Source organism: Lycium barbarum, chromosome 6 (assembly GCF_019175385.1).
Source record: "Lycium barbarum isolate Lr01 chromosome 6, ASM1917538v2, whole genome shotgun sequence".
Taxonomy (NCBI): Eukaryota; Viridiplantae; Streptophyta; class Magnoliopsida; order Solanales; family Solanaceae; genus Lycium; species Lycium barbarum.
In genome coordinates, this window is record NC_083342.1 from 131,529,030 (window position 1) to 131,545,316 (window position 16,287).

Genomic DNA, 16,287 nt, shown 5'->3' on the forward strand with positions numbered 1-16,287 from the left:
TTCACTATGCCACACATCACAAGAGTATTATGGCAAGTGAAGCCCGCAACTAGCTTCTTCTTGTGTGTGTGTCTTCAAACTGGGACCGTGTCATATCTCTGCCATCGTCATACTTGTCCCGCCGAACCTGAGCTCTGATACCAGTTGTTGGGCTCAACCAACCCGCATATACTCTTAACATGGTGTGATATTGTCTGCTTTAAGCCAAGCCCGCAAGGTTTTCCCCAAAAGATCGCGCACCAAAAAGCGATCTTAGCTACCAATGTGAGACTTTGGTTCGCACATCCAACAATTTTTTATTGGAGAAACAAAGGAAAAGTATAATAGTAAATACTATTTATTTATGAGAAAATATAAAAATAGTTTGAGTCGAGCTAGACATTGTCTTAAGAATATATTTTAATAAGATGAAATGTCTCCTCAAGATTAAACAAGCCTACTGTATAGGGCAAAATCCGTAGACAACAAGTGGACGTATCAAAAGATGATACGTGACGATGGTGACATGTCAGATTTGAGTCAACAAGCGAGGGCACCGGGAAAGCATATGACGCTCCGGAGAAATAATTTGGTAACCGCTGTCGGAGATAGAAACTATAAAGGGCTTGGAGAAGCATACCAACTCACCGGTCAGACGTCATTCAATGCATAACCATTACAATAAATCTCAAGTCTTCCTCTAGTCTTAAATGAGCATTAATAATACCCTTTATTACCATTCATTGTCACCCCTTAATTACCTTTTATTGCAAAACAAATATTGGTAATTAAGAGGGCATGATTTGTGGATCATGCACCCCATAGCTCTAGTATAAAATAGAGGTTCTCATTCTACTGTAAGACATCTGAAACATTATACAAAAATACAAAAAAACTCATATTATTCTTAGCATTTTCTTATTCTTGCTTAATTCGTTGAGGTTATAGTGATTTATCGCTCGGAGACTCTAGCAAGCTTCTCCAAGGCCCAGGCTGCACATCTAGCTTATGCTTTACTTTCAATTGTCTTGTTAATTATTGTTTGCTATTTCATAATTTTAATTACATTAATTCACGTGTCCTTGACCATGTGTATAAATTCAACTATACCTATTTTACCGGTAAACACCTATCTCCCCGAAAGAGAAAGCACGAATAATAAAACTAACAAGTCTAAAAAAGTGTAGGTTGATGGAATGATGGTTAGAATCATGCATCGTATTCTATTGAAATGAAAAGAAGACATAATGAGGTACTTATAGATATACAAAAAGGTGATCACTCAACGAGGATGTAACAGGTGTTTCACCGTGAGTCACGTGATGGGAAACGTGTCATATATTGGCTAGTACTTCGCACATATGTCAAAATTCTTGGCAGAACTTCATAGGCCAATTACATGCGTTGTCCAAATTATGACAAGGGTTAATAGAATTTGTCCAAATAATCTTTTAAATAGAAACTTTTACCAACATATTTAACACGTGAGGATATATTTTACTGCTAATTGTGTTAGATTTTAGTCATCACACTATGTTATGTCCCACATCCATGGGCATAATGTGCTTATGTAGTTTTAAATAGCTTTGGGCTCTCGTACCTTGATGTGGCGTGATTTTACGTCACAATCGACGCTTTTCGGCTATAAGTTTTACTTGTTTTTTAAGCAAGTCTATGTTATTTTACGTGGTTTTTAGTATGTTTCAGGTAATACGGGGTCCCTAGAGCCTAAGTATGGAAAACAAGCAAAAAAGTTGCAAAACTGGAAACAACTGGAGGTTTTGGAAAATTTCGTGGAAAATTACTCTACGCGTTCGCGCAGGTAATCCACGCGTTCGCGCCCACGCGCGTTATTAAGTCTGCGCGTTCACGCTGGAAGCTCACGCGTTCGCGCTGAAGAACGGACGTGATTCCACGCGTTCGCGCAGTATATTGGCGCGTTCGCGTAGAAGGATTTTTAGCCCAGTTCGACCAGAACTTGGGCTTTGACGATTTCTGCCATTCCAAGTCCTATAAAAAGCCAACTAGGGTTTTCTAAACACATCTTTGGCAGTTTTTCACAAGTTTGGAGGCTAGGGTTTCATCACCAACACCATTGGAGGAGAAGATTGGAAGCACTTTAATGAGATATTTCTTAATCCTTTCTTCAATTCCTTGTTTTGTATTGAATATTTATGTGTGTAGTATTTCATTTCAATACTTGAACCTTGTTTATGGAAGTATACATTGTTTAAGTTTGGATTGAATCTCTTGTTTTGCTTATGTGTTGAATGATTTTATTCCTAATGAAGTGGGTTATTGATTCTTTAATTAATCTCGTTTTTATTGATTCTTAAGGGAGTAGCTAACCCTAAGACTTGCCCATTTATTTCGATTTAAACTTGGAAGAGGCAAACTCGGGATTGGGAAAGATTAATTAACAAGAATTTAGGGTGTTAACCCTCATCTAATAGAAATCGACCTAGGGATAGGCGACACCACTTGTAGCCATATTCGGGTGTTCTTAATGCTCCTAATTACTTTAGGGATATTCAATTAGGTAGTCTAGTTAGTCTTCGGAAGAAGCTAATTTAGAGTCATTATCCGAGGCTAAGTAATATAAACTCACCATTATTTGTAAATCATGAAGTACATTGGATCGTTACTTGAGCGTAATTTCCCTTGTATCCATGCTTGTGGCCATTGATCATTTTACTTGCTTTCTAGGTTAGTTTACATTTTTGCATTAGTTATAATTTTCTCCAAAAACCAAAATATTATCTATTGTTTGGCATAGCTATTATTGGTGATAATTCCTACTTTTCCTAATCGCCTATATATTGTTCTCTGTGGGATTCGACCTCGACTCATAGTTGGGTAAATTATATTTGCATACGACCGTGCCCATTCTAATTAATAGGGTGGATTTGGACGTTATCATACCTTAATAGCTAGCTTTTGGGGTGTGAGTAAGATCTAAGGTTGCTACAAATGGTAGCAGAGCCACCTACCACCCTTCGTGTTCGTCATGCCTTTGGATGGTGATGTCGGTATGACAGTGTTGGCCTGGGCCTAGTAATATCTAGCGCACAGCCGTCAAGGACGACGGATGTGGAGCGTGGTGATTTGTTATGTTCCACATCAGTGGACATAATGTGCTTATATGAATTTAAATAATCTTAGGCTCTCCACCTTAATAGCTAGCTTTTGAGGCGTGTATTAGGTCCAAAGTTGTTACACTCTATCAACATGCTAAATTGCTTGAGCTTTAACGGGTCAAAACAATGAAGGGGCAAAAAAGAGTTTTCGGTGTGGACAGTGGAAATAATGATTGTATAATTAAAAATGGGATAAATGGGAAAGTTTTGCAGGTGAAATAGTGGGCTAGTGGTAAATATCCCAATTCTCCAGTGGACAAGTGGGAAATTAACTTTGGGTCATTGGCACTTTTGTCCCTATTTTGGGTTGATCTTTAATTCTTGTCCCTCAAGCCAAACAACTTTTCCCCCGGTTTGGATAGTTGTTTCTAGGGGTGAGCGTTCGGTTCTTCGATTCGGCTATTTCGGTTTCGGTTTTTTGAAGATGGACATCGAACACCGAACCAAACTAGTTCGGTTCGATTCTTTCGGTTTCGGTTTTTTGAAGTTTGATTCGGTTCGGTTTCGGTTTTTTCAATTCGGTTTTTTTGATATGATATTAGAAGCGATTCCATTTACACTAATTCATATTCTCAAAAGCAACAAAACATAAAACTGACAAATTAAAATCAAAATCAAACAAATAGGATACACAAGAATAGAAAACCATAACAATAACATATGATTACTAGGTGTTATGTACATACAGTAAGAATAATTAAGAAAACACATAAAGGACATACATTAATCCTAAAGACACATCCTAGTCACATTTCTTTGTTAAAGATATTTGATTTTCTCAATTGAAGTGAAAAATTAGGGATACAAAAGCAAAAGAGGGCTTGTTACAATTGGGTTTTTTTTTCGCTTAAACTTAATGGGCGTGGACTATTTTAATTTTTTTGGGTAATGTATTAAATTTCGATTTAAATTTCGGTTCTTCGGTTCGGTTTCGTCAAAATTCGGTTCGGCTATTTCGGTTTCGGTTTCGGTTTTTTGAAGGTGGACACCGAACACCGAACCAAACTAGTTCGGTTCGGTTTCGGTTTCTTGAAATTCGGTTCGATTTGGTTCGGTTTTTCGGTTTTCGGTATTTATGCCCAGCCCTAGTTGTTTCCCGTGGTTCATTAATGTATACTTTTCTATAAAATCATATTTATATCCATTATTTTTAAAATTATGTGGCATGGTATTATAAACCCATTGTAATTCCGTAGTTATATAACTATGAAAAAGTTCAGTTTTTATAACCACGGATTTGATAGTTTTTGTGTGGCTACGTATTTCATTTCTCCATGATACCCCACCCTCCATCACCCCACCCCACCCTACCAGAACAAACGATACAGTCTATCCAAACATTGTGTTCATTAATATAGTACAACGCCATATTGTATCATACCATACTGTACATTAATGAATCGCGGGAAACAACCATCCAAACAGAGTTTTACATCATAATATCTGACAAGTTATGGTATGTGTCCTTAAAAATGTGTGCCTCATTAGATATACATTTGATTTTGAAGGCCAAAAATTAAAAACAGCCCATCTGAAGGGAAAAAATTAAAGATCAGCACATTTCGATGGCAAACCGTGCAATTTCTTCATTAATTCTTCGGCTCAAGAGGCACCTTGGTGGACGAAAGCGGTACATTTTGTTCACTTCATCCGGATAGTCAATAGTGTACATTTCGTCTACTTCACCACTTTTCATTGTAAAATTGTACGGACTAGCTATTTTTCGACCGATGTTTAAAAAATAATTAATGGTTAAAATTTGTTAAAGAGTGTCACTTTATAGGTAGAATTATTATGACAATATCATGAGTTTCAAATTTAAGCAAGTAAAAAATTCAGGATACTGTCATAATAATCTTTTATATCCATGACAGTGTAGTGAATTTTTTAAAAAATTCAATAATCTTTTAATCTTTGATTATTTTCAATTGCAAATCCGGCAAATGACTATGTTTGAACTTTACTCCCTTCCCCATGATACTACGGATGAAGTGGACTCAAAACAGGACATTTCGGCATTCACTTTTTGTTTTTTGTCTTTTTCCTCCCTCAATTTCGTTGTAGTTACTTGTGCTTTTTCTATTATGCTATATATTTATTTTTATTCAAGAAAAGAGAAATTTTTGTTGTCATTGTAATCTATGGTTGTCGCTTTTCCAACGGCGGATTTCGATTACGGGTGTATTCGGTATCGCGGAAAATGTTTTCCCAGGAAAATATTTTTCTGGAAAATATGTTCTTGGAAAATAAGTGAATTTCTACTTATTTTCTCATATTCGTTTAGGTAGCAGAAAATAAGTGAATTTCTTACTTATTTTCTCATGTTCGTTTGGTTGGTAGAAAATATTTTCAGGAAAATACCCACCCAAGCCCCACAACTCCTCCCCAACCCCACCACCCCAATCCCCCCACCCCAACCCCTCACCCTCACCCCCACACCCCCAATTATTATTATTTTTGAAAGTTTTTAAATTTTTTTTCTGAATTTTCTAAACCACCACATCCCCTCCGCACCCCCCCCCCCTCGGCGTGGACCCATACCATACCAACCCCTACAACCACTATTTTTTTTTAAGTTTTTAATTTTTTTTTCTAGATTTTCTAAACCACCACATCAGTCCCCCACCGCCCCCACCCCCTAAAAACAATTCTTAAAAAGAGTTTTAAAAGTTACTTTTTGGGGATTTTTACACCACCCACCCCCTCCAATAACTACGCAACTTTCAGTTTTTATAATTTTTTAATAAAGGTAAAATTAAATAGGAAGTAGAAAATTCGGGAGGGGTAGGGGGTAAGTGCGGGGGGTGGGGTGAAAAAGATAAAAAAAAGAAACTTTTAAAACTTTTTTTAAGAAAAAAAATGGGGTGGGGGTAGGTACTGGGTAGGGGGAGTGGTTGGGGGTGGGTTGAGTGGGGGTGGTGGTGGGGGAGGGGGGAGGGATGTGGTGGTGTAGAAACCCAAAAGAAACTTTTTTAAAAAAAAATTGGGGGGTAGGGCGGGAGAGGGGGGGAGTGGTGCATGGGTTGCAGGAGTGGTTGGGGGGTGGGGTGGTGCATGGTTGCGGAAGTGGTTGGGGTTTGGTAGTTGGGATGGGTGGTGCAAAAAACCAAGAAAAAAAACTTTTTTTTTCAAAACAAAATTAATTTTGTTTAGGGAGGCAGGGGGTGGGGTGGGGTAGGGGTGAGAGTGGGGTGGGGTGGTTGGGGTGGGTTGCGTGAGTGGTAGGGAAGTCATTTTCTCCATTTTTGGAGAACTTATTTTCCTAAAGAAAATGTTTTTCAAAATTTTTGACCAAACGAATATGAGAAAATTGGAAAACATTTACCGAAAAATGTTTTCCTCCATACCGAACACATCCTACATCTTTTTTGTTTTATCTAATTGGTAATGATTCAGGATATTCAAGTAAAATCTTAAGTTTTCATATTGACTCAATTCGGTGAAAATGAGATCTCTTGCCCTCTGCAATTTGAATAGAAAAAAATGGTCTTTTCAGATCTCTTATGTAAATTTTTTTCCAGATTTTTTATATGTAAAAATGAAGATATCTTGAAAAAGGATCATAAAACTAAAAAGAGCTTGTAAAGTGCTAGAAATCATTTCTCCATTTGGAGTTTGTACCAGGAGTAATGAACAACAATAACATATCCAGTGTAATCTCATAAGTGGGGTCTGAAGAGCGTGATGTGTACGCAGTCTCACCCCACCTTTGTGAAGGCAGAGAGGTTGTTTCTGATAGACCCTCGGCTCAAGTAAAGCATATAAAAACAAGTATAGAAAGGAAATATGGTAGTGAAGAAGTCATGCTAAAAATAAAGGAGAAGAAAACAGTAACAACGACAACAACAACAACAACAAATAATAGAATAACCAAAACAAAGTAAACAACTAGTAAAAATAAAATCGAAAAATAAGATAGTAGGAGAGTAATAATAACAATACTAATGAGGAAAACTAGACAATGCTCGATACCTACTAACCTTCTACCATAATCCTCGACATCCATATCTTTCTATCTAGGGTCATGTCCTCATTAAGCTGCATGTGTGTCACGTCCTGTCTAACTACCTCTCCCCAGTACACTTTCGGTCTACATATACCTCTCCTCAAAACCTATCATCGCAACCTTCCACACCTTCTAAATGAGGCATTTGTGCTCCTTCTATTCACATGTCCGAACCATCGCAGTCCCGTCTTCTTCATTCTGCCCATCACGGAGGCCACTCCAATCAGGTCCCGAATGTCTTCGTTCCTAATCTTATATCTCCTAGTATGCCCACACATCCATACAACATAGCTGATTTGACAACAAAAAAAATCACGCCTGTTAGTGAATTTAACTTGTGATATTTTGGAGCTTTGTTTGTTAAAATTTATGGACTTGCACATATATTGAATCAAGAATAATTGTATGTTGTTTGCTACCATTATAAAGTCCACTCTAATTAACCTGATCTATTAGGTCTATAGTTAAGAGGGCCTAATTAGATAGCTCATAAAGTATGGGCATTTATGTGTAAATATCCCGTTGTAATTTCTAATTTAGAGCCTGTTTGAATTTGTTTATTTTAAGTGTTTTTAAACTAAAATAGCTTTTAAGCAATTTTGTAGTGTTTGAGTGAAATAAAAAAGTGTTTTTCAGCACTTGATTTAAGCCAAAACAACAAAAATAAGCCAAAAGTCATAAATCAAAAGTCATAAGCCCATCCAAATGGGCTCTTTTAACTCAAAAGCCACAAGCCCATCTAAACGGGCTCTTAATGGGCTAAATTAGAAATACAAAATTTGTGTCACTATAAATACAAGGTCGTCGTCCCTAAACCAGACATGGGGTATTTCAGCCGTTTTCACGAATTCAGGTACGGTTCCGTATCTAATTTTTATATACAAAATTTGTGTCACTATAAATACAAGTTCATCGTCCCTAAACCAGACATGGGGTATTTTAGCCGTTTTCACGAATTCAGGTACGGTTCCGTATCTAATTTTTATTACTCGATGATTTGACATGATAGTTCTTGAGAAAGACGGTGGTCTGCATCTCTTAAAGTTTTGATTCCAACATCATTTTCTTTTAAGTAACTTTTTTAGCTTTTTAAATTTAGTCCAAAACAAGTTATTTTTGTAAAGAAATCAAGAAGGTATTAATTACGTGCTTGCTTTTTAAATTTGATCCAAAATAAGTGATTTTTCACGAAATCAAGAAGATATTAATTGTTTTTCCTTCACTATTACCATTGTCTAATAAATGATTGAAGAAACCTTTTACAATTCTTCTTGAGTAAATTTGAGAAAAATGAAAGTTAATATAGCCAGTACCATTCTTAATTAAAGTTTAAAAGTAGCTTTCTTAATAGATGTGCAAGAGGCTAAGGCCTCATTTGTTAATATATTATTAAAATTAAGATTTGGATTTCTATTTCGTTTTCACTAAGATGAAGACGTCAGAATACGAGTGATTAAGATGTTGTCTCTAGATCTGAATACTGAATGATTAAGACTGTTTGTTTTTCAACATCTGAATGTGTATAATATATTTATTTACCCATAATAAATATTCCATTAATAAAAAAGTAACTAAATATTAGAAAATAAATATAAATCTAATAAATTATTATTTGATAAAAAATGAAATGTTTATGTATGATGGAGATGCTTTGTAGTGATGGTGGTGGTTATAGTTGTGATGGTGGAGGTAGTTAATGGTGGTAGGGTAAGGGGTGGAGAGAGGGTGGGGGAGGGTCGGTGGTGGGTTGGGGCACAATAATGCTTATGAGACTCTCGATTCTTCGATCTATTTTCTTTTGCTATTGTCTACGAATCCACTTACTTTCTAACTTCAGCCTCCATTTGACAGATGTTTTCTCTTTTCTTATTTTGATTGTGGGACCTAAATAGGATCGTTGGGGTGAGGTTGGAGGGGGTGAGGTAGTGTTTGGAGAGTGGGGGTGATGACGACGAAAGTGGTTGGTGGTTGATGACAATGGTAGTGTAAGCTGTAATGGCAAAAGTGGTTAGCGAATATGGGGTGGGGTTAGTGGGTGGGGCTTGGAGAGTGGGTGGGTAGGGATAAGTAAGTGGGGTGGTGGTGGGATGGGGCTTGGGAAGGTGCTGGGTGGGGTGGGTAGAGCTGGGAGTGTGGGAATAGGGGTTGAGCTAGTAGTTGTGGATAGAGTGGAGCTGTTTGTTTTCATTATTTTTAAAATTACGTGGTATGGCGTTGTAAACCCGTACATACCATAAAAAATCTAATTTTTGTAACCACAGATTTGATAGTTTCTACGTGGCTACATATTTCATTTCCCAATTATACACCCACCCACCCATCTCCATCACACCCAAACCCACCCCCACCGTCCTCCACCCACCGCACCCCCACCGTCCTCCACCCACCGCACCCCCACCGTCCTCCACCCACCGCACCCCCATAACCACCCCACCCCAACATCTCACCCCCACCCTTCACCACCCACTCAATGAGCACCCCACCCACTACCTACTTATTTTTTAAAGTTTCCAATTTATCCTATATATATATAGAGAGAGAGAGAGAGAGACAGAGAGAGAGAGTGTGTATGTGTAGTATTTTAGCAAACTTGCATGTTAAATACAGTACCATACAGTCAAACCAAATAATAAAAATATTATTAAAACATAACAAATGATACAGCCTATCAAAACATGATATTCATTAATACAGTATAATACAATACAATACTGTACATTATGAAACCAATGGGTAAGGACCATCCAAATATAGTGTAATGATATTAAAGCTTTATTACATATTTTATTCATTTAGGTCTATTCATACCCAAAAAAATCCAAAAACCAGAGAAATGAAACGGTAAAAAATAACATTAGGAAAAGGAAACAAATCATTTCCATACCGACTAAGTAGTAAGTACCTGTTTGACGGAAGAAAAAAAAAAGTAGTATTAGTAAGTACTAGCCAAGTAATTCAAATTTTACCTCCAATTTAGGCCTCTGTCACTTCTTCTATACTGCCACGTCACTTCTTTACTTTCAAAATTCTTTTCGGTGAAAAATAAACTAATTATAATTTCCACCGAGCAGTCCACTTTTAGTTCTCTCAGCTTCTCTCAAATGGCGATCTCATCTCTAAATTCCTCCGAGAAAAGCCCTCTTTCTTCCTCAAAGGTACTCTATCTAATACAACAAACCAAACAATCAATAACAAATAATATTAGGATAACTAATCTCAGTATAACTTATCCCAACATAATTAATCTCATCATAATTGGTGCTCAAACCAAACGACCCCTAAGTAGTAAGTACCTAGAGCCCGTATGGATTAGCTAAAAAAAAGTGGTTTTAAGCATAAGTACTGAAAGTGCTTTTTAAGGGTGTGTTTGGTATGGAGGAAAATGCTTTCCAAGGAAAATGTTTTCCTGCAAAATGTGTTCATGAAAAATAAGTGAATTTTTACTTATTTTCTCATGTTCGTTTGGATAGCGGAAAATAAGTGAATTTCTTACTTATTTTCTCATGTTCGTTTGGTTGGTAGAAAATATTTTCAGGAAAATATCCACCGAAGCCCCGCAACTTCACCTCAACCCCACCACCCCATACCACACCAAGCCCCCACCCTCACCACCCCATACCACACCAAGCCCCCACCCCCACCCCCACCCCCATCCCTCTCACCCTCATTTTTTTTTTGAATTTTTTTTTTCTGGATTTTTTAAACCACCACATTCCCCTCTCCCCCGGCATGGACCCATACCACACTAAGCCCCCACCCCCATCCCCCTCACCCTCAATTTGTTTTTTGAAGTTTTTAATTTTTTTTTTTGGATTTTCTAAACCACCACATCCCCCCCACCCCGCATGGACCCATACCACACCAAGCCCCCACCCCCATCTCCCTCACCCTCAATTTTTTTTTCTGAATTTTCTAAACCACCACATCCCCCCCCCCCCCCAATGGACCCATACCACACCAACCACCCACCCCCACCCCCACTCCTTTTTTTTAGAAGTTTTAAATTTTTTTTCTGGATTTTCTAAACCACCACGTCCCCCCCCCCCCCATACCACACCAACCTCCTTCCCCCACCCCCACAATTTTTTTTTGTTGGATTTTCTAAACCACAACATCCCCCCCCCCCCTCCCCCCCAAAACAAATCTTAATTTTTTTTTAAAAGTTACCTTTTTCGGATTTTTACACCACCCACCCCCTCCAATAACCACACAAACTTTCAGTTTTTATAATTTTTTAATAAAGGTAAAATTAAATAGAAAGTAGAAAATTCGGGAGGGGGTAGGGGGTGCATGCGGGGGTGGGTGTAGAGAATAGAAAAAGAATACTTTAAAAAAAAATTAATTTTTTTGGAGGGGGTGGTGGGGTGTCGATAGGGGGGTGGGTGGGGTGAAAAAAAATAAAAAAAGAAACTTTAAAACTTTTTTTAAGAAAAAAAAATTGGGGGTGGGTGGAGGTAGGGTGCGGGGTAGGGGGAGTGGTTTGGGGGTGGGTGGTGCGAAGGGGGAGGAGGGATGTGGTTGTGTAGATTTTTTATTTTTTATTTTAAAAAATAGGGGTGGGGTGCAGCATGAGGGGAGTGGTGCAGGGTTGTGGAGTAGGGAGGTGCATGGTTGCGGAAGTGGTTGGGGTTTGGTCGTTGAGGGGTAGGAGTGGGAGGTGCAAAAAACCAAAAAAAAAAAAAAAAATTTAAACTTTTTTTTCAAAATAAAATAATTTTTTTTTTGGGGGGGGGGGGGGGGGGGGGGCGGTGGGGGTGTTGGTTGGGTGGGAGTAGTTGAAGTTTGGTGGTTAGGGTGGGTTGGGTGGTTGGTGAAATGCATTATGGACTTGTTTTCCCTACTTTTATTAGAGAAGTCATTTTTCTCATTTTTAAGGAACTTATTTTCCTAAAGAAAATGTTTTTCAAAATTTTGACCAAACGAACATGAGAAAATTGGAACTGCATACCGAACACACCCTAAATGTTGAAAGTTATTTTATAAATAAACAGTTATGTATTTGGATAAAAGTGTTGAAGCTAAAAGAAAGTTGTTGACTTGTTTGGCACACAAGTGTTGTTAAACACTTTTTTTAGTAGTAAGAGTAATATTGAAATTAGAAGAAAATAAAAGGGGTAAAAGAGTAAAATTATTGGTTAAACCAAAATAGCTTTTAAGCAAAAAAAAAAAAAAAGGCAAGTCACCCAATTTTTTTTTTTTTTGGCTTATTTTAACTAATTTTAAGCATTTTTCTGTCAGCTTATAAGCCAATCCAAACGGGCTCCTAGTACTTTGCCAAGTAATTCAAATTTTGCCTCCAATTTAGGCCTCTGTTACTTCTTCTAAACTGCCACGTCACTTCTTTACTTTCAAAGTTCTTTTCGGTGAAAAATATTATAATTTCCGCCGAACAGTCTACTGTTAGTTCTCTCAGCTTCTCTCAAATGGCGATCTCATCTCTAAATTCCTCCAAGAATAGCCCTCTTTCTTCCTCAAAGGTACTCTCTTTCTATTATTGTTTTATTTCAAGTTTCAACTGTTTTCTTTTTTTGCTCATAACGGTGGTCCCTTATTTGTTTCTTCTCTCATTTGATGGCTTAACCAGAAAAAGGCACTGGAAATCAAGAATAAGCCGCTCAAGAAAAGAGCTTTGGGTCCTAGTAAAACAAAGGTGAGAAAAATCTCTGATCCTTGGGTTGATAAATAAGTACCCTTTTGAGGTGATGATCACTATAAAAACTAATGGATACTTGATAAATACACTTGCAGGTGGAAAATGGAGATAAAAAGAAGGTTCAATTACGGTGAGTGGAGAAAATGCAAAGCTTTTACTATCTGTTTAGTAGGCTTTTGGTGGTTTTTTCTTTAAAAAAAAAATATTATTTGAAGAAGGGGAGCCTTGAACCGAAGGTGAAATTGTCTCCATGTAACTTTTAAGTCACGGGTTGGAGCATTGGAAGCAGCTAAGAATGTCTGCATTAGTTGGTTCTCTTCCTGCACTAGGCAGGCTGTCTCTATCACAGTCTTGGCTTGCGACCCTTTTCCGGACCCAGCTAACTTTGTACACGGGGGCTGCCTTTTTTTTATTTGAAGTTAGGTGGAAGAAAGGTATATTGCTACTTTAAGTTGAAGTTCTGTGAAAAAAATTTAGTTGAAAAAAATGGTACGAACCAGTTTTTCAAACTCGACTTGTAAGTTGGATTGAAAAGATTGGCTACAATGTATAACCAAATAGTTTTCTGAATTATTTTTAAAAAATAATTGTATGTCCAAACGGGCCCTTAATATATCCTGGTTTTACTATCTTTCTAAAAGTGCTTTTGATTTTTGATTTTACTAGCACCGAAAAGAAGTCACAGAAACAAAGCTACATTGAAGCAAACTCATCAGCCATGGCACGAGCTGAAGAAGTTAAAGCAAATTTGCCTACACAATTTCCTAATTTTATCAAGAATATGAACCCTTCACATGTCAGTGGGGGATTTTGGTTGGTAAGTCAAATTTTCTTGATAGAATCAAGAAGAAATTGGATATTATGTTACTGCTATGGTCTTTCCTCTTTTATTTTATTTAATATGGTGATGATAATAATGATCTTGAATGAAGGGTAAGGATTCATATAGAAGCGTAGTTGTTTTCGTTGTTGTTAACTTTGTGAATATAACAGGGTTTGCCAAAGAGATTTTGTGATGACCATTTGCCAAAACATGACAACACTGTTATTTTGGTGGATGAAAATGAAGAAGAATCTGCTACCAAGTACCTTGCTGTTAAGAATGGATTGAGTGGGGGTTGGAGAGGATTCTCCATTGCTCACAGCCTTCTTGAAGGGGATGTCTTAGTCTTCCAATTGATTCAACCCTGCAAATTTAAGGTAACACCTTTCAGGTGCTTATAATTATGGTCATTTTGTCAACAGGCGGAGCCAAGATTCTAGATTTTAGACCGACGACTTCAAGTTCTATTAAATGGGTGCTAAATTTAATGTGTACATATTTACTGAATTTCTTAATACAAATACACTATTTGAGCAAACCTACTGGATTCGACCTAACCCGTATTCCGGCTTCTACCTCGGCTCATGTTATTGTCCTCGGTGAAGCAAGGATCACTTTTCAATTTGTTTGTGTCATCCTAAAGTGAGCATGCTATTGCCTACAATAGACACATTGTGGTTCGATCTTTTTCCAGACCCTTCCCATAGCGGGAGCTAGTGCATTGGACTACACCTTTTCATCCTAAAGAGACAATACTAATTTTCTTTGTATGTTCCAATTTCAAAATGTCCCGAAAGGGACAGTAAAAGCAATGGCCTAAAATTGTTGTTTGCCCTGTTTTAGGTATACATAGTAAGAGAAAATAGCTTGACGGAAATTGATGGTGCTATCAGTCTCCTATATCTGGATTTTCATGCTAGACCACTCAAATCTGGTATGGTTACAAGCAATACTTTTAATTTCTATCATAATCAATATGTACCACCTGCCTTTCTATTTGCTAATATTATCTCAATAGATCAAGATGAAGTGATGAAAATTTGTGAAGCAAAAGAGGAGAAATACTTGGAGCCTTCTACACAAGATATTCATCAAGATGACAAACAAGAAGAAGCCATGTTGTTACCAAACTCGGACCACGGCCCTGTAACAGATCAATGTGGGAATGACAGCGATAATGCCTCTGAAGTTTTAGAAGGAATTAGATTTTCAGAATCAAGAATTGAATTCAAAGATGTGAAGGACTATTCTGGCTTCAACATTCTCGTCGATGGCCTGATCATCGACTCTGAGGTTCCTGCACACATTCGGACCAAATACTATGATCTTTGCAGCACCCAAAATTCATTTCTCCATGACCATTTACTTGGTGGCCTAAATGTCAAGCTAGCTGCTGGAATGATTACTGAAACTGTGAACATTGCTGATGCCATTAGAGCTTCCAAGATTTCGACCCCTCGCGAATATCTTGATACTTGGGACAATACATTGAAAGGGTTCGAGTGTTTAGGCATGGGAGTTGGATTTTTACGTGCAAGGCTTAGTAAGCTCGTTAGCTTGTCGTGTGAATTGAAAAACATTCTTGCATCAAAGAAAGTTGAGCTAGCTGAAGCAAAAGAGGAAATGAGGAATCTTGAAGAAAAGGTTTTGAAAGTGAAACAGGTGATAAAGAATCTAGATTCTGATACTGAGGCTTTAACAAAGAAAGATGCAAATTTTGAGCTCAATTTCAAGAAACTGGCAGCTGCTCCATGGTAAAGATATCTTTCTCAAAAAAATGGTCCTGATTAATATTAGTGTATAATTAGTTTGTGAAGAAGCCCTTTTAGGTTCTTTAAATTAAAGATGGGTTTCTGCTATTTTTGGCGAGGTTTAAGCAGTCCATCATATCCTTTGTCTAGTGTAATTGGTTAAATTTTTGTAAATTGCTGACAAGTACGAAGATAAATACTTATTTGTACTGGATGTTTATTAGTTTGGAGTCTGACCAGTTGGAACTAGTCAAGAAGTCTTACAAGTGTATAACATTTCTATTTTTCATGTCACATGAGTTTTGACTTTACTTTTTTTTTTTTTCTCGGTCCAAAAATTTGTTCTCCGAGATCTTTGTTGACATGCTAAAGCAAACTTCCAAAACTTGTGTCCTATATTTTTGCTCAATAATGTACGAGAACCAGAGCGTTTGGTAAGTGAAACAAAAAAAGTTAAGTTAGTTTGGCAAGAAACTGGAGTTTTTCTATATGCACCTCAGAACACTGCCAAATGTCCTTTACAACATTGTTTTTTTTTTGTTGTTGTTTGGGGGGGGGGGGGGGGGGGGGGCGGGCTTGGGATTGATTCACACCAAGCAATTAGCAAACTCTTAAGAAATTAAAAAAAAATTATCACTATCAGAACAAATGTTGGAGAAGGTTAGGATTGATGATGAATGAGAAACGAAAGGATTCATTTGTCATTTGGCAAGTCACTGTCCCTAATCATGTAAACCGAGTGGCTGCCGTTTTTTTTGTTTGGGACATTAAGCTATCTACTAGATGCAATCACCTTGCACGTTTGAGGATACATTCTACTGCTAATTCTATTAGATTTAGTTATCACACATTCACACTAAAAACATGCTAAATTACTTGATGATGAATGTGAAACGAAAGGATTCATTTGTCATTTGGCAAGTCACTGCCCTAATCAT

The 16,287-nt window shown here is 37.4% G+C and overlaps 1 protein-coding gene across 3 annotated transcripts; it reads left to right on the plus strand.

Annotated features, from left to right (window-relative positions):
• The first annotated feature begins 7,946 nt into the window (after positions 1–7,946).
• LOC132599042 (B3 domain-containing protein Os01g0234100-like) lies at positions 7,947–15,643 on the plus strand. 3 transcript variants are annotated; one of them, XM_060312260.1, is made up of 8 exons: positions 7,947–8,083; positions 12,361–12,599; positions 12,707–12,772; positions 12,871–12,905; positions 13,442–13,592; positions 13,769–13,975; positions 14,442–14,532; positions 14,617–15,643. In XM_060312260.1, the coding sequence occupies exons 2-8, from the start codon at positions 12,546–12,548 to the stop codon at positions 15,354–15,356; spliced, it is 1,344 nt and encodes a 447-aa protein (XP_060168243.1). In that variant the 5' UTR covers positions 7,947–8,083; positions 12,361–12,545; the 3' UTR covers positions 15,357–15,643. The 3 variants fall into 3 exon arrangements, with proteins under 3 accessions (XP_060168243.1, XP_060168242.1, XP_060168244.1); XM_060312259.1 differs by having other exon boundaries at positions 12,428–12,599; XM_060312261.1 differs by lacking the exon at positions 12,361–12,599 and having other exon boundaries at positions 7,947–10,277.
• The last annotated feature ends 644 nt before the right edge of the window (positions 15,644–16,287 follow it).